The sequence below is a fragment of the Triturus cristatus genome, chromosome 12, assembly GCF_964204655.1.
Source record: "Triturus cristatus chromosome 12, aTriCri1.1, whole genome shotgun sequence".
NCBI classification, from domain to species: domain Eukaryota; kingdom Metazoa; phylum Chordata; class Amphibia; order Caudata; family Salamandridae; genus Triturus; species Triturus cristatus.
In genome coordinates this window covers 600601785-600628201 of record NC_140595.1, presented here as the reverse complement: position 1 = coordinate 600628201, position 26417 = coordinate 600601785, and the positions used below count along the sequence as shown (strand labels likewise).

The window sequence follows — 26417 nt, the reverse complement described above, 5'->3', positions numbered from 1 at the left end:
CTTCTAGCTATGTTTGCAGGTAAGTTCAGCCAAATATACCGACAGACCAAAGTGAATACATGATTTTCAACTGCTATAATTCTGACAGAAGTCAACATACTGATAGAATTTCACATGCGCACTTTGCACACGTAAAAACAATAAAAAAATACCAATTTCCAATTCGGTGAATCATTATTGCAAGTTTACCTGCACAAAGTTGCAATTTTTTTTACACCAAAGTTCATCTTTGATGCACTTTCTTTATTATTCATTAATCAATTCCATGTCCTATTTTTATAAGGTGGTCCATACACAGATTGATAAGACACAAGTCAAGGAGCACAGCACACCTGCCCAGCTGCAAGGTAACGCACCAAATAACTGTGCCCCTTACTTTACCCGTGTCACGTGGGCTGGGAGATGAACGACCCCGAGCGTCGCTAATGGACCACAGCCGGAAGAGCCGGCTACAATTGGAATTCAGAAAGAAGGCGCAGTAATCTTTACCAGTTAAACTGTGCCCTCGAAAGTTATACTATCTTTTCCATGCGATGTTAGAGGTTTTTTTAACGCAGCAAGGAAAACGGTCACAAAGCACAATTTAGCCATCCTTTAAACTGCGGACCCGATTTAAGCACAGTAAATAAAACGTTATTTAATATTTTTTCTTTAAAAAAATAATAGACGTTGCCTATTATAATTATAAAGTAATTCCCATTAAGTTATAGCAAAAGCAGTCTCCGGCCCTCCCCAGGGGTATGCTCTGCGTCCCCCAGACTAAGAACGCTTTCTTTGTGGCATGGTTGGGTACGGAGGGTGGGTTGCGGGTGGGAGTTGTGTGTGGGACAGTTGTGCGGATACCGCTCCCCTTGAATACAATAGATCGTAGGCTGGGAATGTAATGCACAACATTGTGCTGGACTGGTGGCCTTCCTAGCTGTCTTGGGACATTATTGAAATGTATCGTGGACATTGCTACATTTTGTACAGATTGCACACAATGCCTGAACTGTATCCTATGCTCTCTGAATAATTAAAATGTTCAATGTAACGTGTATTACGATGTACCTCCACATGGAAAATCCCAATAAAGTCTGTAAAAAAAAAAAAAAAAAAAAAGTTATTGCAAAAGCAGTAATTGCGTGTCCCGGGTGCAGGGTGAGGCCGCAGAGAGAGGAAAATCAAGGACAGCATGGAAGATGAGGGAAAGAGCAGAGGACCAGACATTCACAACAATGAAAAAAAAAACAAGATGGTGTTGGCCTGTCCAGATGGGACGTCCTAAAAGTGGACAAGGCAGTAACCCAAAAGCCCGGTTTTCAATCTCGCGCCAGCGTTTAACATAAACGATGACGCGTGCCAATTGAAAACAAGGGCGGGCCTTCAAGTCCCTTCCTAAACTGATCTGATTCCAAAAGGCCCTCTCATGGCGAGAGCACCGCATGCGCGCTGCTAACGGCAGGCTAGACCTAAAAAGGAAAGTTGCATTTTTTATGGAGGATCCCATCAGCTGCTGGGCACTGCACTAAAACAAAATGCACTTTCACACACTTTTATTTTAAAACCTATCTACATGGCAACTGCCATCATAAACTGGTTAATAAGAAAAAAAAGAAAATGGCACCCTTCTCATTCAGTAGGTGCATTCATGCATTATGAAGTTGAAACATGTGACCAACAACAGCAGCCTTGTCATTGCACCTTTTAATCTTTTTTTTGCAGATGCTGCGAAAAATTATCAAAAAGCATTTCGTTTTAGTTTTTTTTTACCAATGCTTTACAGAACTGTCAAAAACACTGCCAAAGCCGATAGTTCTCAAAGGCAAGGACTACTGGCAAATGCTTGTTTCTCTTTGCCACCCTCTTTCGCTTTGGTCTATTCACTGCTATAGCCATATGTGTCTCGCCCTCTTCCGTCTACTCTTTTTCTCATGAGCAAATGGAACTTAATTTGTACTGGAGGTTGCAGGTGGCCTGCACGGTCATACGTTTGAGGATTAGGGCTTACTCGTCATCATTACACTTTGACAAGAGAAAAGCAGAAAAAGCCACAAGAAAAGGGGGGCGGGGGAGAAAGATAGGAAAGGACCGACATAACATAGGGAGAAAGCTGAGATAACAAGCATTGGAAATGCAATAGGTCTCGCCTTTAAGTTTAAGCAATTTGTTTTGCGAGTGGTATTGCTTTTTAGCTTTGTATTAATTAGTGTAGGTTTGTGATATGTTGTGATTTTATGTTCTTAGAATTGTATTTGCTAGCTGTGTTGTAGTTTAAAGCATAATTTAGTAGGAGAGGAGCAGTGTTTAAGATTTGGGAAGGAGAATGATTAGAAGAATAGCATGAGGGTGAATGAAGTATAGTGAGGAGTAGAATACTATGATGCATTTTATTTATGTTTTGAAAACAAAAACAAAAATAAAAGGCATTATTATTTGTAATGTGAATGGCTGAAACTTGGGTAAATGTGAGACCTATTGCAGTTTTTACATATGAGCAGTTCACCTGCTCCACAGCCAAGAAAACACTCACTATAAACAAAACCAGGAATGGTGGCAAGGGCTGGGAGATGGAACAGGAAGACTTGAACTAGGATTAATGAGGGCAGAGCATACAGAAAAATATGTAAACACTAATTAAAGCATGTGCCTTTTTTTGTGTGTTGTTTTTTCTTAATAACAAATAAGAAAACAATGGGGTGCCTACATACCTATTCTGGTTGTAACCCAGACATTTAAGTTGCTCATATAAAAGGTACAATGGAATTGGACTTGCGCCCAGTTGTGCATATCCCCAATACGATGACCACTTCCTGTCTTAGACTAATGTTTTTGGCGTCTCACTGTAAGAGGGCAGTATACTTTTACATTTGCTTGGCCGAACAAATTGGTTAAATGCTTGTAAGAGCGCTGCTATACGTGTATACGTTAAGTACATAAATACAAAGAAATGCAGATAAACGTATAAATTAGGTGGGACTATGAAAACGTACTAGATTAGAAACAGGTTATGTTGCTACAAGGCAGTGACGGATGCTTGATTTAAGTGTGAGGTACGCAAACTTTGGGTGAAGCGGCTTACAGACTCAGAGCGTCCCAAATAAGCAAACGTAGCCAGAGCAGAGCAGGACTGAAGTATGTTTTTAAAGAAAAAAAGACTTGGGTCTGGGTCCTGGCTTACAGGCTCAGTGTGTCCCAAATAAGCAAACATAGCCAGAGCAGGCTTGAAGTAGATTTATTAAATAAAAAAGAAAAACAAGCATTGGCATAGCTAATAGGTCTTGCCTTTGTGACCTTATAAGTGCTTAGCTATGCAGCATATAATCCTGGATGGTGTGCCGCCAGTGATTGAATAGCTATACAATTACTATATTTGCCATTCACAAAGCCAGTTTAGAAAGTAGGATATTCCTTGCAACAAATCTGTATGCCTTTTTGCACATGTATGGGTTGGCTAGAATGCACGGGTATCTGTATCATATTGGTTCTAATATAGTTACTGGTTAGACTGACAGCTTTGAGAAAGTTATACCGACACAAATATGGTTTAAAATCATTTCTGTCACTGATGTGGCAAAAATGACACTGCCCAATATTACCAACACGGACGTGATAATAACTCTTATTGATAAGAATATGAAGGGCTTTGGATCCCTGTGAGATGTTAGCTACAAGGAAGGAAGGGTCACAGTGGCATATTGGCAACAATGTGGGTGGGCTCATTGACATACTAGCACATACTTGCAAGGGATAGTCACTAGACCAAGTATATAACCAGGGCAATATAAAGGCCCCACTGAAGACACATGTAATTACTTATCAGCCTGATAACCTGCACAGGACACACTGCAAACATGGCCTCAATTGTCTTTACCTGGGTAGGATGACGCACAGCGATGACCTCCCAGAGACTTCTTCCGGCAAACTTAAGGCTGGCACATACGCAAGGCATGCTGACATTTTTCACATCAACACAGCTGTACATTAACACACGCCATAGGACTGCTCTTCTCAGAAGCTGAGATGTGAGCTAAAGTGTGCTTTTCGAGAAAGGAAAACATCTGCGGCGCTGCAAAAAAAAACCCAGAAAAAAACACTTCCCAGAGCACGAGTTATACCTGTCCCTGGCCCGATATCAACCCCCCCTCCTCCTTTCCTCAAACGTCATCCTCCCGCCACTCGAACAACCCCCGTCCCTTCACTCTCCCAATACACACTCATGAGCAGGCTACTCCCCGATAGCCCATTGATGACATAGGAAGGAATAGTAATGCGCAGAGAGAGGCTTTAATTCTTAAATATACAAGCGGCAGTAATGCAGCCCATTTTTACAAGCAGCACGTTATATCGAGTCCACCACACCCAGTAAAACCGAACCTTGTTGATGAACTTACGCTTCAATGCCTCATCAGAGAAAGTGTGCGTTATATAAGCAATTGCACTACAATGCTTTGCGCAGATTGAAGGGATTCAAAGTCCGAAGTCCCAGAGATAAGATTTCAGTAACAGGGCCCCTGGAGGAGAGGCCATTTATGCGTGACGCACACCCGTAGTTCCAAACTGTCATAAGTGGCTCGGGTTATGCACAACACGGCAACCGGCAGCCTCCTCAATCGTACGCGTCAACATTTGGGAACACCTCGGTTTGATTTCTAGGGAAGGAACTGGGGCGACACAGTGTCCCTATTGATTTACAGTGAAGTGCATGAAGCGAGAGAGTAGAAATTACGCCGCAAATGAGCAGTTACACATCACTTTGCTACTTTATAGCGGCACGTACAAATGTGACAACGGAGGGAGAAGGGTGGCGGCAAGGGTTGACTTTTAGCTGTCTTGTTTCTTGTGCGCGGGGTCTTCTCCAAGAGGAGGCATATGAATTGCATGTCATCAGCGTAAGGGAGGATGTTGATGTCATGTTCTCAGATGACATTGGCCAGAGAGATCATGTATACGTTGAAGAGGGTGTGGTCGAATGATAAACCTTGAGGTACTCCGCAGATGACTTTGCGGGCTTCCTAGAGTAAGGTGCCAGGCTGCCAGTTTCTGTTCTATCCATCAAGAAGGAGCAGATCCAGTGGACAGCAGGCCCTTGTATGCAAATCTTGTGCAGGAACCATATGTGGATGGGGTGTGAGACCATGTTAAATGCTGCAGAAAGGTCCAGGAGAATAAGGGCTGCTGTGCCTCTTCTGTCAAGGAACATGTGGAAGTTTTCTGTGGCGATGATGAGAGCTGTTTCTGTACAGTGGTTGGCCCTCAATCGGGACTGCATGGTGTGGAGGAGCTGGTGTGTGCTGAGGTGATTGGTGAGGCATCAGCTGATTAATTTCGCTAATACCTTTGCCAGGTATGGTAGAGGAAGAGGGGCTTGTAGTTAGAAAGTTTTGCAGGGTCAACATATGGTTTCCTGAGCAGTGGTTGTTTCTAGGTGTCTGGGAATGTGGCAGAGTTGATGAAAGCATTGAGGGTGGATGTAGATCTTCACTGATCAGGAGGAGTCCTTTAGTGAAGGCATGAAAGGGCAAGGGTAAGATGGGGCCCTGAGTAGATCGCCTTCATGGTAACAGCAGTTTCGACAATGGTGATGGTGGGCTACAAAGTCAGGGTTCATTCTTTGGCCATGGTGTGAAGTTGTGCTGCGACAGTGGTGTGGTCCAGTTGGGAGTCAAAGTTGCTGATTTTGTTACAGAAGAATTCCGGGAGCTTGTTGAAAAGTCTTTTGAGGGGGTAACATTTTTAGAGGCTGCAGGAGGCACGGTGAAATCTTTGTTAATTGCGAAGATTTTCCTGCTACTGTTAGTGCCGCTGTTCATGCGATCTGCAAGAGCTTTGAGCTTGGTTTTCTGTATCTGCTGGTGGCAACGTCTTAGCACTTATCTGAAGAATCTTTATCTGTGGTGTCTTGACTTGTTCTCTATTGCGCTCCACTTGTAGTGTCGTTTCATCAACCTGAGTTCTTCTGTGTACCACATGGCCTGTGGCTGGGTTCTTGCTATTAGGTTGCAGTTGAGGGGCACCAGAGTGTTGGTGTATGCGGTAATCGGTTATTGGGGTTCTTGATGGCTTTTGACAAGTTGCTGGTGTGCTCGAGTTGGTGCACAAAGAGGGCAGAAACCCCTTCTTCTGTGATGCATTTCCAGTTGTCACGGGCGGTTCCAGTGTTGAAAGGTCTGAGGTAATGTGGATGGGTATGCTGAAGCTGGCGAGGCTGTGGTCTATCCAGGTTACAGTTGCTGGCCTGTCAAATGTGATATTGCTGTTTGAGGAGAAAATCGGGTCCAAGGGTGTCCAGCAGTGGGGGTGGGTTCAGTAATGTGCTGGGTGAGTCCAAGGTTTCTGAGGTTTTCGATAAGTGCTGTAGAGTTTGGGTTAGAGCCGTCTTCTAGGTAAAAATTAAGGTCCCTTAGGAGGATGAAGGTGCTGGCATGGACAATGAGGAGTGCAGAAAAGTCTGTGGTAGCGAAACTAATGTGAGGTCCTGGTGGCCAATGGACTACGGTTCTGCCAGTGGAGAAGTTGCCTGAGGTGCATATCTCAAACATGAGGTTTTTTATGTAGCTGGTGGAGGCTCTCTGGGTAGGTGGTGCAGTTGATGGCATCTTTGAATATGATGGAAACTCCACCTCCCAGCTTTTGCTGATGGTCGTGCCTGGCGATCCTGTAGCCAGTGGGGATAACTATAGCGATGTCATGCATAGAAGTTGGTTTCAGCCAGGTTTCCATGAGGTAGAGCAGGTCTGAAACGTGGTCATGCAGTAGGTCCCACATCTGTGGGGTTTGGTGAGCAAGCAGTTTTGAGGAACATGCATGCAAGTGTGTTGTGTGGGTAGTATTTGGTCTGTGCGAGTGGTTGGCTGGTTTGTGGGAATAGGAGTGAGTGGGGTGCCATTGGTGCAGCAGTGGTGAGTGTGGGAGAGTGCATGAAAATATGCAGGAGTTGCATGCGAATGCTCCTTCTGATCTGTGTGGTGGGATGGGGCAGCCGTGCTGAGAGCTGCAGCCAGGGTTGAGAGCACGGAGGAATGTGGCAAAGTAGTTCAGGGTAGAGGAGGAACCAGGGTTCCTGGGCAGTGGTCACGGTGCAGGTGCAGATGGGCTCATCAGTGCCTACATGCTTCAGCAGCCATTAAGTAGGTCATTTAAGGGGGGAGAACCTAATATACAATGTGCTGATTGCAACACTCCCCCCTGGACTGGAGGTGGGATGGATATGGATTGAGTGGGTGTTAAAGAAGGGGGTGGCTGGTATCTGGTTGCAACCTGCCTATATTAAAACTGGGTTTTCTTTATGGCCATATTGATAATTGAATCAGCTGTATCTGGAAATTATGCTCCTTAGCGATAAAACACAAAAATGTTATTCTAAAAAAATTACATTTAAATATTTAACGATTATCTTCATGATACAGAAAAAGGTTTTCCCGATCCCCCACATGGGGACATTAATACTGTCTGGGCAACAGTTTCACCTTATTATTAACAGTTTAACACCTCGACACAGCAATCAACAAGTAGAAGCCCAAAAAATATACAGACACAAAGAAGTAATATTCAAAATGTAGCTTTAGCAGTCAACAGATGCGAGAACCAAGTACCACGGTTGACTTGCTCAATTTACAGAAGTTAAAATGTTTTTTTTTTTCTTCGATTGCAATGCATATTGCGCCAATGATGCACAGACAATGAGAGCCAGTTGCACAGCAAAACAGTGGGGATGTCCTCCGATTTATTGAAATATAAATCAAAATAAAACCTTTGGCTATACATATACATTGATTTTTAAAATCGGAAAATGAAGCATAGCACTTGTGACATTATCTTTGTGGTTACAGCAAAAGTCCAGACAGTTCAAGCTCCCTTAGCCGCCAACAGGCCTATGCACCTTCTGCATCCTCGCTCCCATCGAGTGTCAAAACACAGAACCTGAATCAAAATGGATTCCACAAAAGGTGACCCTTTAGATTTTACAAACTGTCTGCTACTGTGTTGCACTATAAGATGTGCTTTTCATTAATTAACGTTTGTACAGTTGAACTTGAAACATTTTTTGTTTGTTTAACTCTTAAAATTATGCAGCAAATGGTAGAATATGGGGTGTGAGGTAAATCCATAAATATGAGGGAGATGCAGCTGCCGCATAAGCCCCAATCTCAAGGTCAATGATCATACCCTTATATTGATCAATTTAGTAAACCTTTGACCATAGCCAAACTTAATTTAAAACCTAAGGCGATAAGGCCTTTCATCGTGGCAAAAGGTCACCTCAGTAGATAGCAGGACAGGGGTGCTTCAACTGTGATCGAAATGTCAGTTTTACTAAATAAATGCGGTCATTAATCTTTCATGATCAACAGTATCACACTACAAACGGAGGCTGCCATTACATATACTTTACCTGTATATTAGAAGATGTTTAGCCTGACTCTGGCAAAAGAGGCAAGGGGGAGCATTGTTCAACTGCGTCACACATTTTAATAAGTGTTCATTTTAAAGGCAAGGAGTTCCCAGAATCTATTGGTTTTATTTGAAGAAAGCCAGATAACTCTGGATGAAATTCCTCAAAACCCATCAACTAACATCAATGCATTACCCGTATGTAGCAACAATAAAAGTGTTAAAACCTCCCTTTACCACTAGATGTCACCCAACACACATCATTAAAACAGATACATATACACTGCTTGAGCCACTGTCTCAAGACAAAACACTGGCACAGCTAACAAGACGACCCCAGAACCTGCATACCAAAACGTGTGAAAAATATAGTGTGTCCATCTCACGCCGCGAGTAAAGCATCCAGTCTCCGTGTGCACATCTTCTGTCCATCCGCGTGCACATCTGGAATCTGTATTGCTTCCAAAAGACACTCGCATAGCGAGAGCAGCGCATGCGTGCTGCTAACGCCAGGCAAGCCCTAAAATGACTTATAACGAAAGATACCTTTCAGCTGGTCGATTCAAGCCTTGGGTCCGGGTCCTGCGGGTTGTGTGATACCGGAATACAGAGCGCGTCCCTCCTGGTCCCTTCGGTTGTTCGGATGTGGAAGCTTGCATGAGCTGGCGGGGTCTGCAGGTCCTGGGGGCTTAGGGCACACAAATCTGAGCCTTCACAGCACAGCGGGCCAGATCTGGACGAGTACAATGGCAGCATACGAGGCTTACAAAACAAACTCCTTTAATTTGCCTCCGAGGTCACGGGAAACAAAGATGGCGTCACGCCAAGGAACATGGAGAACGCGAGGGGAGGCAATAGAGACAAGCATAATTGGCACAGAGCTGAAGTGTCACTCGGAGCGTCACAGGAACAAAGATGGCGTTGGCCTGTCCAGATGGGACGTACTAAAATTGGACAGTGCGGTTACCAAAAAGCCCGGTTTCCAATCATGCGCCATCGTTTAACATAAACGATGACGTGAGCCAATGGGAAAGAGGAGCGGGGTTTCAAGTCCCTTCTGGAATCGTATTAATTCCAAAAGGCCCTGGCATTGCGAGAACAGCGCATGCGCGCTGCTAGCGCCAGCCGAGACCTACAAAAGGTACCTGCAAGAGTGAGAGCCAGGAAATATAGAGTGGAAGAAGAATAAGACATGAGGTATAGCCTACAGTTGGCATAGTTGGCATCCGGCAACAACAGCCTTTTGAAAGCAGATTCTGAAAAACAACATAGGAACCCTACAATTTTTTTCCCAACAAACTACTTAAGGGCTAAAATATAGCAGGCCCGAGTGGCTTCAGTCACGCCTGGCCGAGGCACTATAGCCATGTGGGGCTCTTCATTGAAAAGTATGAATAATCCTATAGTAGGGCCCATCCCACAGGAGGTGTAACTCCGGGGCTTTAAGTGGTGGTGGATCCTACAGGCCTCGACTCTGCAGTAGTTCGAACAAGCATTGGCAAAGCCAATAGGTCTCACCTATGGGACCCACTGGCGGCAATGCCTTTTGGCAATGCTGTACAGCATAGTCATGATGCTGTGTAGCATTATCAAAAGAAAGGAAAAAGAGCAAAAGGCGCGATGGCCGTCTCTTTGGAAACACATGCAAGTGTGATAACGTGTGCGTGCATTCTTTATTACAAACAACTACAAAATGACGCGAGTGATTTTTTTTTCCCATTTATCAATCAGAGCTAGATCTGTAGATTTCAACAACAAAAAATCTGAAGCAACAGCGCAAAAGTGCCTTTTTTTTTTTTAATTATCTTAATCTTTCCAGCATTGGCTCACTTCCATATGAGATAGTTGGTTGGAGTTTTACAGATATTTTTAGTAGTGGTAGATGGCTTGCATCGCCCAGTGACCTCTGTAATGAGCGGAATGCCAAGAGTTAGGCGTTTCCTTTCCTTTGAGTTTCCATCTTATGTTGCTGGTAGGAACCCTTCTAATCAAATATTACTCCTAGCTATCTATTTGTTTTAACCCGTTCCAGTTGCCGTGCTTGTAGGAACCATTTATATTTTTAATCTTATTACTTACTTCCATCACTTTTTTTCATTTATTATCATACCGTTAAGTAACGAATCATTAGATAATTTATTAATTAGTCGCTGCAGTCCGACCTTTGTTTGACTCCGTAAAATCACGTTGTAGGTGAATAGGAGGTTTGATATACATTGGTCTCCTAACCTTGGAGGATATGCGTTAACTTCATCCAGCACTTGAGAGAAATCAGCCAAAATCAGATTAAATAAATATGCCTCAATAAAACAGCCTTGCTCCAGTCCCTGGGAGGTTTTGATTTTTCCTGATAAAAGTGAACCATCATCTATTTTACCCCCATCCTTGCATCATTCATAATATAGCATTTGAATTGCTTTTACGAGACAAGGAGGGATGTTTAGTTTAACCAACTTTTGCAACGAAGATGGCGCTGAACGCAATCAAATGCAGATTTAAAATCTACAAAACAAAGGTAGATTGGTTGTTTGCTTAATTTATATTGATCTACCATTACTGAGAGTGCTAAAATATTAGTTGAAGTGCCTGGTCCTTTAACAAACCCAGAGGGGTTTGGGGGAATGTTCAGCTTCTCCTCTGCCCAGTATAATAGTTCTATCATAAGTATCCTTGCAAGACGTTTTGCTTCTGTTTCTTTAAGCGCGATACGTCGATATTTTCTGGTTGTGATCACTCTCCTTTGTTAAATATAGGTGTTATTATGGAGCCTTTCCATGATTCAGGAATTGTTTCTGATTGAAGAACATTGTTAAAATCTTTTGATAAGTACTCTGCCCACAAAGGTGCATCTATTTTATACAGGGCTTGCGGGATACCATTCGGGACAGGTGCCCAGTCATGTCTACTGATTTTAATTAGGTTGCAGACTTGCACTTCTGAAATTACAATTGCGTGTTCTCCTGGATCTCTATTTGTACGATTGCAGTATTATTTTCTATCTCACAAATAGGGTGTTGTTTAATTTCCGTAGAAGTATTAAAATGCTTTATTAAGAACCCAAGCCTATTCTGTTATTGTTAAAGTTTAAATCGTCACAGGGACCCGGTTCAAATTATTAATCATTCTCCAAAAAGCCCTTTTCTTTACTCAAGAACGGAGCCTTAGACCAGAGGGTTTGTTTTGTTTTTATCTTCTCTTCCTAGATTTTCCTCAGGTAATCTTTATTTATTTTCTTGGCCTTAATTTTAAGCTCCTGATTCCGAAGGATACTTCCTTGCTTGGGGCAAATTTCTATTGTGTTTTCTGTTCAAGATGTCACATGACCCTGATGTTTTAATCCCAGTTAGATCCTGTATCTGAGTTTTAAATTGCAGATTAGTCAGCTTAGTTTCCAAGGGGTAGACACTTAATAACTTGTCTATAAATTCTGTCCACTGGACCATCAGGGATCCTGACTCAACTGAAAAACAGTTTTTGACCAGAAGCGAAGCCATCGGACTTAACAGCATCTAGTAATCCTTCGACAAGCATAATATCCTATTATTTGTTGTTTCTATCTCGCCCGGAAGGGATTCTACTTTTTCATGATACTTTTGTTGGGCCTGGATCTCGATGCTTTGTTGGCCGTGGTTCCTTTTGTCTGTTTTATAAATCTGAAATGAGATTATTATTTGAAATAAAGGTAGAGTTGCTACTGTAAAATCAATTCTTGATGGCAAACCTGCAGCCTGGTATGTCCATGCAGGTGGAGCATTGTTTTGGTGCCTTCCAATCAGAACCCTTAAGCTGAGGGATTCAAGATTGTTTACTAGTTCCAACCCTTTTGAACCATTAGAATCAAGGATGCTGTATTGATTCGGGATAGACCAGACATAATCTTGATGTATTATATTATCTTCTTGGGTAAATGGTCAAATCAAATTCATATTAAAGTTGCCGGATATCAAAATTTCCAATGAAAATTCCTCTTGAATTTGTTCTGATAATATACTTGCTAATTTAAGGGGCATCAAATTTCTGCCTTTTGATTCAGGATGTATATCAGTATTCATCAGAACAAGTGTATTCCTGGTGTTTTTATGCCAGTTCCTTAATTTTACTATTAGGATGTAATTGTCGTCCATTATCACCTGTTTACTTGTAATAATTAAAACAATAGCTAGAAATGTCGCCAAGTGCCCCCATGGGCGACCATATCTTCTTATTTTAATAGCTGGGTTAAAGTAACCGGTAAAGCCTTCCATCACAAATGGCTCGATTTTCCAGTTTTTTTGTAACAGTATAATTTGAAATATTCTAAATAATGCATTCATATTTGTGTCATATTTCTTATCTTTCATATCATTGATGTTCCAAGAACACAATTTTATAGTTTTCTGTAAATAATTTACTTATTTCTCCTGAGTATTCTGTACTTTTGTTTATCAGGGACAGGAGCCGTCATGTAAGGCTGTTGTTAACCAGCCTAAATGAAGTTGAGGTACGCTTTTTGGTTTCTAACCGTGCATTCACAGCTGGATTTAAAATTTTTCCAGTTAGGTGTTTTAATACCGAATATACTTGTAAATTGTTGCTATTACTACTAGGCTTTTTTGGAAGAACAAAAGGACTTGGGTAAGAGAATGTTGGGGGCTTACTGATATTAATTCCCCAATTTAAACAAGCATTTACAATGCAATGGTCTCGGCATTGTAAAAGTTAGAGCTATTGGCATTGCTCATGACATTCTTTTTGTTTGTTTTTGTTGTTAAAACATTTTAAGAAACGGCATTGTTATTTACAATGTTAATAGCTTAATCCCTCTCAAATGCAAGACCTATTGCATTTGCACCCACACACAGAGCCACACACCCAGAGCCACCCACACAGAGCCACTCACATAGAGCAACCCACACACAAATAGAGCCACCCACAGAGCCACCTACACACACAGAGTTACCCACACACAGACAGACCCACCACGCATAGAGCCACCTACAAAAAAAGCCACCCACACACACAGAGCCACACACAGAGCCACCCACACACACAGAGACCCTCCCCCACACACACAGAGCCACCCACACACAGAGCCACCCACACATACACACAAATAGCCACCCCCCACACACAGAGCCACCCCCACACACACAGAGCCACCCCCACACAGAGCCACCCCCACACACACACAGAGCCACACAGTAACCTCAAAATTTAACACATATTTACTTTTTGCTGGATCAACTGGGGACGTTTTACACCTTCTATCCATCTGCAAAAGACCTTTATGAGGTCGTAAAGAGCAATTTAACGACTAGGAAGGTTCAAAAGAAAATAAATAATGAGCCGGGATAGCAATCAGATCCGACAGCAATTAGATCGAAGCCAATTTGAGATGGGGGTGTCAAGCATGGTAACAGTGGCAAGGCTTCCACCCTGAAACAGGAAACTAAAAAATGCAAAGAGCGCGCACGGCACCCATCCCCCTGCGGGGAAGCCATGTGTGTTTCAGGTTACAGCGTTATGCAAGCGTACACGGACATGCAGCAAGAGTACCTGGGTGCAAATGTTGTTTTTGCGAGGAGTCAGGTCACCGAAAGCCGACATGCATCATTGTCAAAATACACTCGTGAATGAAAAGGAAAACGATGTACTCTGCTGTTGCAATTAGAACACAACAGCTCAAGGAGGACTGCAGGTATCACACACAGGGCCGCACAACAGCAATGTGATGTTCCCAGGTACTCCCATCGTAAATAAGGCACTTTCGATGTCGGGATATATTAAGTAAGGTGTTTGGACCACTCATCTCTTCGATTGGTAGTTAAAACACTGCTGTAACTGAGGAGCATGTCCCGCTCACATCTCTGGTTCCCGGTGCCACCGACCTGTTGCACAATGAATAACCAAGCCCTTGATTTTGAGGTATCCCCCCCATAAAAAATAAACGAAGCAAAGGTTTAGGATTTCACTGCATGCGCCTTTCTGAAAAGTTGGTAAAAGCAGCTCAGTGGGTAAATGCGCCCACTGCAGAGATACGTTTAGTCTGAAGGTTGGAATAAAAGACAGCCGGGTAGAAGAGGCACTGGCAAATCCCGGCGCGCCCCACGACTCCTGTGTGCTCCGGGGCTCGCGGCTGATGTATGAGGCGCCTACTTAGGCATGGGAGGTGTGTGGAATGGGGGTGGGGGGTGCGAATGGGGGTAGAGAAGGAAACAAGTGCTGGATCTGACTAGCAAGCGGGGAGGGGAGGGGAGGCAGTGAAAGGACAGAGAGCCACTGAAAGCAAAGACAGGGAGCCCTTTACAATCACTTCTTTTCAAATCAAGCCCCAGAAGAGAGACTGTTAACCGTCTCCTTCTCTTCTGCTACCTCATGTTTTCAGTTTCCCTGTTCACATGAAAAAAACAATTCCGTCCTCCTCTGTATGGCGCTTCATACAATGCTCAATAAAACCAAAAGGAGAATTTGATTTTGATCTACATAATCTATGTATAGCATTTTAAGTGACATGTTTTTGTTTTAGACAAATATGTAACATTTCATCGCAGGACCCTGTTATCATGAAAGCTGTAGTTAAAACTGGCTTGAGTAACACCACACTAATTACAGTCTATTTCATTCAGACCATTGTTATTACAAAATCTGATAACTAGAGCAAATATGAGTGTACTGTGGTAATATGTGAGATTCTGGATAACAAAATACTCTCTTTGGGCTTTAATGCAGTGCAGTAGCACTCCACCTGTATTATATCCCTAGTCACTTTTAACAGTGCCCTTCCATTTCTAATGCTTTGCAGCAGTTTTAAGATCTTAGAGTTTCTCGTTGCTCAAATGGATGCAATTTCTGATATTTATAAGTTCCCCCCATCGTCATTGCTTGATATTGCCCTAGAGCAAGTGTCTCTCATACATACATGCAACAGGCAGCACTACCCCCCCTCCCCCCAAGCGCCCGGAGACCCTTACGGGTGAGTAGTTGCGCTTTATAAGACATCTGATTGATTGAACAGACTCTAATCTGGCGGGAGATTCCCAAATTCTGGAGCAAAAAATGGCTTTATTTTGGCTGCCTCTCGCCTGAAAATGCCTCTGCTTCAATCGAAATCAATGTGAGACATAGTCTCCAGATTATTTTATTTTTTTATCTCCCACCTTCCTGTTCTAAAATGTTGGCATGTATGCTCAGTAGTTCAACGTCACTCATAATTACACTGAAACTATGAAAATGTCACACACAACCTATCTGAAACCTTGGCAGCAACCTTGGCAGCAAGGTAAACGTAACTCCGTTTACCAAAAGAAGAAATCTAACAATAACTGTGCACTGTAAATGCAGAGAACTTGAGAGAATTCCACATGTTGCCAATGAAACCCAGTGGTGAACATCACATCCCCTTAGTTGCGCATTATGTTTTTGCATGTGCTTACAGAAATACACTATAATCGTCATCAGGTTCTCCTAATTAGCAAGAGGATGTGGCCTAACAGCCAGAGCTGCCGACCTTGGAGCTGGGGTACCAGCATCTGACGTCGACTCAGCATCCTGTGATTGTGGGCAAATCACTTATTCTCCCCTTGCCTACCAAAAATGAATGAGTCCTTGCGTAGCGTAAATGATGCTCATTCATATAAAGCGCTCCAATATTTTTGGGTCGAGTTCTCGCTATATAAATGTACACACCCAAAAAATCTCCACTGACCTATATTTTTTTAGACCACTGCATATCAATTATCCTCGATCTCACCTTGTAAACCCCGCCCTATGCAAAGCTCATTCCCCGCCGCCACCAGTGACGGAATGGCAGTAGGAGGGGGCAGCTCGCACTTCAGAGACGAGGAACAGGCGAGTTTGGGATCTGGGGGACCGGATCAGTCCTTGCACCCGAACCTAGTTTTTAAGCCACAGACGCCCCGGGGGTCTAGGAAAACAGCAGCTGCAGGTAATATATTGGTATTTGTATAGCGCTTTGTTACCCCTTGCGATCCCCAAAGCGCTTCAGGTACAAACCCGCGCTCATCTGCCGGGGGTCGGAGGGGTTGGACTGGAAGAGGTAGTGTGGTCTCTGCGTGTCGAGCCCGTGGGGGGGGGGGCGTTAGTGGAGGGGGCCCCTGCGTCGTGGAGGTGCAGGGGGCGGTCAGTAAAATAATAAGAGGGGTCGTTCACGTGGAGAACAGGGAAGGGGACGGCGGAATTACTACATTGTTTTGAGAACTTTTCATGTAAGTGGTTTATTTACTTTGGCGAAAACACGCCAGACCCGTCTAGCCAGTATGGGGGGGGGGGGGGGGGGGGGGGGGGGGGAGTGAAAGAATGGGGAGGGGCGGGTGGGAGGACTGCGACGACCAGAGTGGAAGTGAGGGGCGAGCTGGGAGAGGAGTACGGCTGTGAGGGAAGGGCACAGAAGAGATGAGCGCGGAGAGAGAACAACAGAGGCGGGAGACGAGTGTGACTGTGAGGGAAGGGCACAGAAGGGGAGAGTGTAGTGTGTCGATAGAGAACAGAGGCGGGAATTTGAAGAAGGCGAGTGGCGGGAACAGGGAGAGAGAATGAAGACTTGGAAGAAGGGGCATGAAGAATGGGGGGGGGGGGCGAGAGGAAAGTGGGCACGGTGGAGGTAGAATGAAAGCAACGTGGGGGGGGGGGTAGAGGGCACGGAAATGAAGGTGCTACTGAAGCGAGAAGAGAAACTTGTGCTTGGGAATTTAAGGGGCTGAAGAAATGAAGTGTGGAGTTTTGGGGAGCATGGGCACAGCAGCCTCCTCGACTGATGGAGATGGGGCAAAGATCTTGCATGTCCAGAGCTAGCTGGAGGGTGGGGAGTCGTGGATGGGGTCCAGGTGCGAGACGATGCAGCCTCCGGGCTGGCAATCGTTGATGACGAAGGAGATCAGGTGAGGGAGCAACGCCGGGACACCACCGCCTTTCTCCGAGGCACAGCAGAAAATGCCTCGGAGAAACGCCACGTCCTTTTCGGATTTGGGGGCGTGTTTTGCTGTTGTCTCCTCCCTGAGACTTCTCGCAAAAAACACGCCCCCCGATCCGAAAAGGACGGGGCTTCAACGGAGTGACTGGACCTCTTCTCCAGTGGCTGGCCAGCATTTAAGAGGCCAGCCAATGGAGAACAGGAGAGAAGAGGGGCGGGTGCAAGCCCCTCTTCTCAAAGTCACTCCAACTCATTAAATCTCGGAGCGAGACTGCGCAAGCGCAGCCTTTCGCAGCCGAGACCTAAAAAGGACTCCTTTTCTTGTAGCGTTTTCGCAGCTAGGTGTTTCGTACACCAAGTCACCAAGGTAGGTTCTTGTATATTAACATCAAGCTGGGGTAAAAACTTTATAGATTCAATAACTTCTGTGGAGATTTTTTTCAAGTGATGGAATTGCTGTGAGACGTCTTAAGATATTTCCATAATTAAGGATATCGTTGCTCCCTCTAGATTGATATTTTGAAACAAAAATTGTTTGGTCAGTTTCATCCACAGAAGCGAAAGAGATGGTTGCATTACCAAGTTGATTTATTGGTTTTGGCCTATTATAGTCCTCAGCTGAATTGTATTGATCATTTATCCTAACTTTCAATTCCTTTTTTCCTAGGTTTTTTAAAACACCTTTGGCTTAACACTCTGTTGAGGATGAGCCATTACTGGCTCTGATAAAGGGCTATTTACTTTGTTCTCCCCCGTAATTTGAGGGTTACAATTATTTCCCATTTGATTGTAGTTTTGATTTAGCAGTCTAAACCTCCCAGGTGGACTATGGGTTGTTGTGACCATTTCATATGTTAATGAATCTCTCTTTTCAGGATAGACTTATTTGGTAAGCTCTTCACTAGCTTTTTATCTTCTAAGAGATACGGTTTCTTCTTTTCCAATATCTCCTTATATGTCAAGGTCTCAGCATTCCCCGCCACGCTAATTTCTCTATTTATTTTCTCAGTCGTTGTTTATACCGGGATAATTTACTGCACTAGTGCACTATATTTCAATTTATTTCTGGCTATACGTTGTTTTTTCTTCTAATTTTTGTCATTGTATGGGGTGAAAAGGAGAGCTGCAAGTCAGCATGTGGGGGCATCTGAGCTATGGCTTCTCCCATACCACCCTAGTCTCTCTCCTCGCTTTGGTCCATCACTTGGCTATTGGTTCCCAGGACTGCGTTTTTATTTCTATAGTTATAATTGCAAACCATTTTCTCAATTTTTTCCGGGGATGTAGTAGGAACTTTCTTGCAGCCGGCGGCAGCAACATTTGTTTTTAAATCCTCAATTAAGATGGTCAAAACGTCCGGAATTGTACCTAATTTATTAATCATTGGGCAACAAGTACCCTCCGTGTACAATGTAGATGTAGGAGCTTGTGTTCGCATTATTAGATTGTTTAGTTCAGCAAGCTTCTTATCGATCACTGAAACTGCTTTTGCCATAATGTTAATATGGTCTACTTGGACATCCATCTTATTTGATTGGCAAGTCAAAGCTTCCAATGTGAGTTGCAATGTTTTAAAAAAGATGTCCCATATGGCTCCTGGATCAGTAATTGATGCAGAGTAGTTGGGTTCATGATTTTGATGATGATCACTATTGCTTTTACACTGTCTCTAACTTGCTGCTATTAGGCCTGGTTGACAGAACTCGATTACTAGGGTAAAGAAAACATGCACTTTACATATTATAATTGAAATGCATAGAACATGACAGCGCTCGAAAAATCCACTTACCCACGATTTATTCAGGAGGAGCTATTTTTAGGGACTACTCACCCTTTCTGGGGAGTTGAAAATCCTCTAACTTAAGGGAAGACAAATTGACTTTTGACCTCGGTCTCTGAAAGCAGAGCAAATGTAACAAGATACCAAGATTTAAAGGAATCTTTATTGCTCACAAAGTAAAAGAGCAATAAAAATGCCATTAAATCCTATTATTTTGTCACATTTGCTGGCATTCAGAGAGAGAGGTCAAAAGTCAGCTTATCTTATTACATTTATTTTTCTTTAACTTAAGTTAGAGGATTTTGTAAAGTGAACTGTGTGAGGATTGAACTCTGCAAAGCATGTTGAATGAAACGCTGTAAGATGTCAGGCTTTTTTCTAACACTGAAAAAGCTAAGTGAACTGTTCAAACAATATATTTCACTAGTTATGAAGACCCATTTTTTAGGTCTCGCCTACGCAGCGCGCATGCGCTGCTTATGAGGGTACCTCTTGGAATCGATCAGCTTTTTTCCCCAAAAACGTGCACGCTTTGCATTGCTTTCAATTGCAACACGTGCACGTTTGGCTTTCCCTTGCGGGAGCCAGCTTTAGCAACATCTGTTTGTATTTATCGCGCTCGCTCCCCTAAGGTAAACGCTGCGTGTCCCAGCTCTCAAACGCAATCTCCCCACCCCTCCCACTTGTTTCTGTGGTCACTATTTGCAGCTAAAACACATTTCTGTATGAAACCAGGAAAGGTTTTGTGGTCGCTAAATAGGCGAAGATTTCAGTCCAATGCTTTTTTTGTATTCTTTTTTTCTCTTTTTGTGGCAGACGCTAGGCTTGTTGCATCACCCATACGAAACTGACTAGCCAGGACTGTGGAAATTCCATCTAACCACTTCCAAGTGATTTTTAATAAATCAAGTTGGCTTTATGGTTTTCAGCAGGAAAGAATTGTGTTTTAGGATGTAAAAAAAAGTGTGGTACTGATTTGCAACAGGTAGTTATGACAGGTATTGACAAAACTGTGCTGAGTTTTCACGATTCCACTTATTTTTTTATATAAAATATTAATATGTAGGGCATAATAACTTTGGCACAACCGTATTCACCTTTCATGGCCATAAACGTTAATGACTCCTCTTTATGTAACATTGCAGCCTGTTCAGCTCGTTGCCTCCTAACAAGATGCTATCAGAAGGCTTCTGGAAAGCAGCATTAGCTGCCGTACTCGGTGCAATAAAAGCATTTCATTTGTGTCGAGGGAAAACAGTTCCGGAGCACCGCTCTGCTCGACTCCCCTCAGACGTGGGAAGCGAGCATTGACAAAGCCTGTAGTTAGGCTGAAGTGTGGTGAACACGTAAAGCGGACAGCAGAGTGGGATCAACCCTCACATAGGGTAAGTGCAGCATTGAACCCTATACAGCACCGCTTTGTTTCTCAGGATGTAAAATCCTGTAAAGTATGAAACTCCGTCAGTCAACTCAGAGTTCTCAGCGGGTAAGTCTCTGGGGTCAGAAGCTCCAGAACCCTTTGGTGACAGCCTCGTGCTCTCCCTCAAAACCGCTCTTAATTGAACGGTGAGTGTTTTAAAGAAGGTGCTGTACATCACGATTCTTCAAGGTTGGCAGTCTCACGTGCGTACTGTATATTCTAGCTTGATCAACAATGTAATAACTGGTCTACTCTAAATCCTGTGCTTCTCTTATTAACATTTCCTTCTGAAATTCTCCAGAATAATTGTTGTTTTATTTGTTGAGTTTGGCTTCCTCGGAAGGGCTGTTTGCTTGCTCTGTGGACAGACACTTTTGTGCCAGCCTCGCGTAAAGGAACCCCTAGCTTACATACTGATGTCAAATTCTTTGTTTCTTCCGATGGGTGATCAGGCCTTTCACTTTCTCCAGGCCCCCCATTCCTTTCAGACTTTTCTTTCTTAAACACTACGAGGCCTGTCCGGCGCTGGCTTCTCCTTCCTGTTCGTGCTACTGAAGGTCAGATGCGGGATTGGAAGTTTTCTTTGCATATTTGCATAAATGTGTTTTCAATTGACTGCTGACTCCTGAAAACATGTCGTAGAAGTTCAAATGCTTATGTGTGTCTTTTGTCTTTATGTTGCAGCTTACTGTGTGGGCGTTTCAGTTGGCTCACTGCTCAGGGTTTCAGCCTGATCCAGTGAGGGAAATCTGGAATTGTGGACACGCAACGTTCTGAGACCAAAATCCCAGTTGGTTACAATTACGGCCTTTTCCTGGTCATTAGTGTATTATTTGTTTACACTGGTTTTCTACAGCATCCTTTCACCAGTTGGTGTTTGGGCTGTTTTACATGTATCTTTAACTGTGTATACATGCATGGTCAGTTCACAACAGCTCCAACATAAAATCTACCAAATGTACAGATCAGCAGAGATGGCTGCTGTGAAAGGGAGGTAGACATGGTGGGTCTTATAACACTAATGTAACATCTGCTACTGTGACATACTACACCTTGGATACCCACCAATTTGGCAGTTGTAATGTGTATATATAATGTCTTGGGAGGTCTTGGTTCCTTGAGGTGGAGTAACTTCTCTGGAACGTTCTTAGCTGAGGTATCTTGTGAATAGGTAGGCTTTGAGTTTTTTTCTTTTGTATTTTCTGAAGTAGATAAAACCATCAGGCACTTCTACTTAAACAGATTGGGAGGGTGTTCCAAATTATGGGTGTGGAATTGGATAAAGTTTGTCTTTGAACTTGTGTCTTTTTGTGCCCAGTGGATTTTGTTTTTATATTAGAATTTTTGTAATTTGTAGAGCTTAACTTGGTGTTATTATTATTGGGTTTTTTTTTGGGCAGAGCCCATATTATCCAAAAACTCAAACACAACAACCCGATACTGTAAAGTAATTGTGAAACTGTTCTAGTTTGATTTCCACAAGTTTCGTTTGTTTTTAATGGTTTATTGTACTGTTGGATATTGAAGAAATTCTTGAGATAAATGCTTTACTCAGTGTTGTATAATAGGCCTTATTAAATATCCTAAACAAGGGGTTTTTTTTTTGTTTCATCTGCCTCGCTTCCCAACAATAAAAAATGCTCAAGGTCGAACAAAATTTCTAAATGTCATCGTCTCTACAATATCAGCTGGGTGTGCTTGCCAGAAGAGATCCTTCACCTGTGAGAACATGGAGCTCTCAAGCAGGCCTTTAACCAGTGCTGGGCTCTGGATGTGAATGTATCTGTTAGGGATATTGGCCAGAAAGATTCGGACCCTTTAGCTGTCTCAGGCACAGTACTGACAACACAGTAACAAGCATTGGCATAGCCAATAGGTCTCTCTTTTGGGACCTTATAAGTATTTAGTTGTGCAGCACAATATCCTTGGTGCAACAACATCAACTGTTGCAAGGCTAAACACTTATAAGGTCCCAAAGGCGAGACCTATTGGCTATGCCAATGCTTGTTGTAATTCTGTGGTGAAAAATATTTTTATAGGATCAAACCAAATTATAACACCTTACTTGGTGATGTGCACATTATAAATATTTTTGCTGAAACCCAATTTCCAAAAATTGTTTATGCGCTATTATCAGTAAAACTACATTTTAGTGGGAACGTTTTGTGGCCATTTCAATGGAAAATATGCTATCTGGGAATTAATACTGCTCTTGCCCAAATGACAATGCTATAAATGAACTAAGAGGCAAGCCAGGAATCACGTGCACCCTATATATGGTCTTGATACTTGTTATACAGGGAGCATACATTTAGTCTAGTAAATAAAAATAGTTTTTTTGTGCAGCAGAAATAGCAAACTTGCATATTTGAAGGTGCTCTCTTATGTGATAATAAAGAAAAAGGCAGCTCCATAAGACAAAATATTTGCCTAGGTTCACACAATTTGAGACCAGTTTACAGGTCAAGTACATTACAGTTAGGTCGAGTAGATTATTAAAGTTACTAGACCTGGAGGTCTAGTAACATTTTTATGATTTTTCAAGCCCGGCATGATGACATATTGAGTACTTGTTATTGCGCTTGACTATCACATATAGTCTGCGTACGCACATCTGTAGCTACCAAGTGTCTCATCACCCTGTAGGTGCTACTCCATGTCCCCATCTTACTGCAGCACTGTTCGGGCCACAAGTGGGATGGAGATAGTTGAGGGTTTTTAAAAGGGGTGTGACCTATGTAATTAAGGATGTGGCTTAAACACAAAACACAATTTCTGTGATTTCCATAGTGTGCCACACTGCTGGTATTTTGGTGCCTTTCTGAGCATTCTGCTATTACATCCAGATATACAACACAACTACTGACATACACCTTAAACCACTGACTTTGTCAATGGTTGTTAGCTGTTTAAGATAAATGATTAACAAGGATATTGTTATAAATAATTAGTACTGAAAAAAATGTATTTCTGAAATGAGTGTGAATTTAACCCTATTGAGGATGTGGAAGGGGTAGTGGTCTTCAAAGTATCTCAGTCAATCCTGATATGTTCAGGCTATGTTAGACAAGCATCCTTTAGCTCTCTACATCACCATCTGCATATCTTACACCTCGTCTCTTTCCAATTCATCCAACTTTTTTCACTCTCTGCTGAATGTACTTCTTAGCATCTCCTTCACTTCACCAGCCTCACACACACACCGCCCTCACGTTTTACACATTGCATTTTCTTTTACTTTTGCCTTGACAATAGTTTGATAACAATGTACCTCCTTCACACACCGAATCCTGCACAGAATCATAACTGCAAATGAAATACGTGATCACTTCTCTGTGCGCTCTGGAGAGCGGCCGAGGAGTGGATATGCATGTATTCCGAATACCTGACAGAGACTGGGAAACTCGAACTGCCTTCATACAATACAGAGTGCTCAGTCGTGGCCCGTTATGAACACATAAAGGCAACTCAGTTCAAAGTATGCACTATAGAAGAGTAATATGCTACAAAAAAATGCATAAACACAACCTAATGCAAGCAACTAACGTGAAATACAAACGGGAATTAAATTGCTGACATGGATTGCCTTAATGTTTTTAACAATCATTATTCAAAAATCGATAAGTAATGTTCCCTGTACTGTTAAAGACATTCATCTAGGGCCCGACAGGGACCGTTTCAATGTATGGTTTTAGTTACTAACGGATCTGAACAGGGAGTCCTGAGAACTGTAATGAATTATACACATTCATCAAATATATTCAGCTTATAAAACGATTACCAAATTAATTAATAAGCAAAAGGTGTTGTGGGCTTAAAAGCTCTCTTAATCCAACGTTTAACAACATTAAGACTTTGTCTTCCAGCCCAAACCTTTCCATCTTCCCATTACTAGGAGTCACGAACCCGGAAACAAATGCTCCTCAAACTGCTGGGGCACTACTGACAATATGCATGGGGTCCCTCCCGCAGGTTGCAGGATAGGTTCTCGTTAAATGCTGTTCGGATGGAGGGACTCGTAACAAAATGCAGGTCATCATCATAAAACGCAGGGGCAACACCAAAAGAACGCTGGAGGCTCCTTAAAGGGTGGGCGGCAAAGACAGACGAGCGACGACAAGACCTTAGGTAAAGGGGCTTCCACAGAATGCCATGGGGATCTTCACAGTAAATGTGCCGGATGACGCAATTGTCATCAAGTCCACCATATTCAAAACTGCAGCTCATAACTGTAATCATATAAGTGCAATTGATGTGAACAAGGGCTAAAACTTACAGAATGCACGTGACTGTAATAACCAGGACCGTAACAGGACGAATCGGAAGGTAGAAGTCACTTGATAACCTTATAGGTACTAACAGACTACCCATGGGACTGATGGCAGACTACAGAGAGTATGGGACTGATGGCAGTGTGGTGGTCGATTAATAAGAGACCGTGGGGAGCCTGGAGATTGCTGGAGCAATACCCAGATGCTACAACGCTCTGCTCTTCAGAGGCTGAGAAGCCATTCTCAGACTGCAGGGGCAATTAGCTGTGCGGGAACGCAGGGTGGAGGGATCCACACAAACTGCAGGGGCTCTAGAAGAGTACATTAGAGCTCAAAGACAGTGACATGTGCGGGCTCTCCATTCACAGGAAGGTTTGAGATCGTGCTGCCCGCACAGGACATCCTGATTATTGCTGAGCTTCCTCGCAGGTAAAGGACTCTTGAAAGTCTACAAAAGACAGTAATTGTCATAAGTATTGCAACGAATGTGTCCCCTCAGTGAAACCCACATACCTGAAGCGTGGCACCTCTTAAAAATGCTCCTGCATCTGCAACAACATGCTCCACCAGGGTCGCCGCCATCTTGCCCCTAGCCTGCGTCTCAGGCTCAACCAATCCGAAACCGCCGTACTGTTAAGAGACGGCAGATTTCCAATTGGTTACAAAATAATTACCCAATACGCACATCCGTAGGTAATAAAGACATAGAAGAGTCTGACATATTTTAATGGAGTACAAGCGGCGGTATCATCATACGATTAATAATAAACGTCCTTCACGGAGTGTGTGAAAGCACAAAGTGCTACTGGGTAAACAAACGTTCAACTCATTTTATATTGTATAGTAGTTGACTTAATAAAGCGCTTACTGTCCCTGGCGATTCATTGAAGCGCTTACTACGGGCAGTTCGTGGAGCCACCTGGCTCAATTTGAGGTTGCAAAGAAAGGACTCTTCAAATAGGAGTTGTGCCAAAACACATTGAGTATTGTAAAACAGTGGTTCTTAACCTTTTTATTTTAAGTAAATTAAGCGTATAGAAAAGGCAAATAATGGGAGGCAGTGTAGCACATTTTATGAGAAAATAGTATCATTATTTTCCCAATTTTATACTTGTTAACACTGTCAGGACATTGGTTGCACCTCATTAGTTTTAATTTAACTCTAAAATATAACAACCAACAGAATGATTGCCAGTCAGTCTTTGCAAATACAGATTTTCCACTGTTTTAATGGGTAGAAAATCATGATTTAATAAAGGCACTGAAGCTTATATTATGCTGTATACCTTTCTTGGTCCTCAAACACAGCAGCAACAAACACTATAATTAGAACATTAATAAACTCTGGAACGTAGAACATGAATATATTCATATTTATTTATTTTATTTTATAGGTTTTATATAGCGCTGGCTAGACCCAGAGGTATCAGAACGCTTTACATCAGTGAGAAGACAGTAACGGTTAAAACGCAATATTACAGCAACAAGGCAAAAACAATATATCAAGAACATAGAATATCAACATAAGACAGAGGAGAAACTGCATGAAAATACATAAATAATAAACAGATAAGCATTACAATAGCTATATACATATATGACTGGGAAATTGGAAATCAGGTGCAGGGCGTAGGATTAAGACCCCCAGTATTTATTCAGGAGGTG

General features: G+C 42.8%; 1 protein-coding gene across 1 annotated transcript in view; it reads right to left on the bottom strand.

Annotated features, from left to right (window-relative positions):
- The window catches only part of NOB1 (NIN1 (RPN12) binding protein 1 homolog), a 103363-nt gene extending 77979 nt beyond the window's left edge, over positions 1 to 25384 (bottom strand). The window contains exon 1 of the mRNA XM_085638513.1: positions 25266 to 25384. Within this exon, the coding sequence (XP_085494639.1) occupies positions 25266 to 25334 (69 nt within the window). The 5' untranslated portion in view covers positions 25335 to 25384. The remainder of the gene's footprint in view (positions 1 to 25265) is intronic.
- Between the last annotated feature and the right edge of the window lie 1033 nt (positions 25385 to 26417).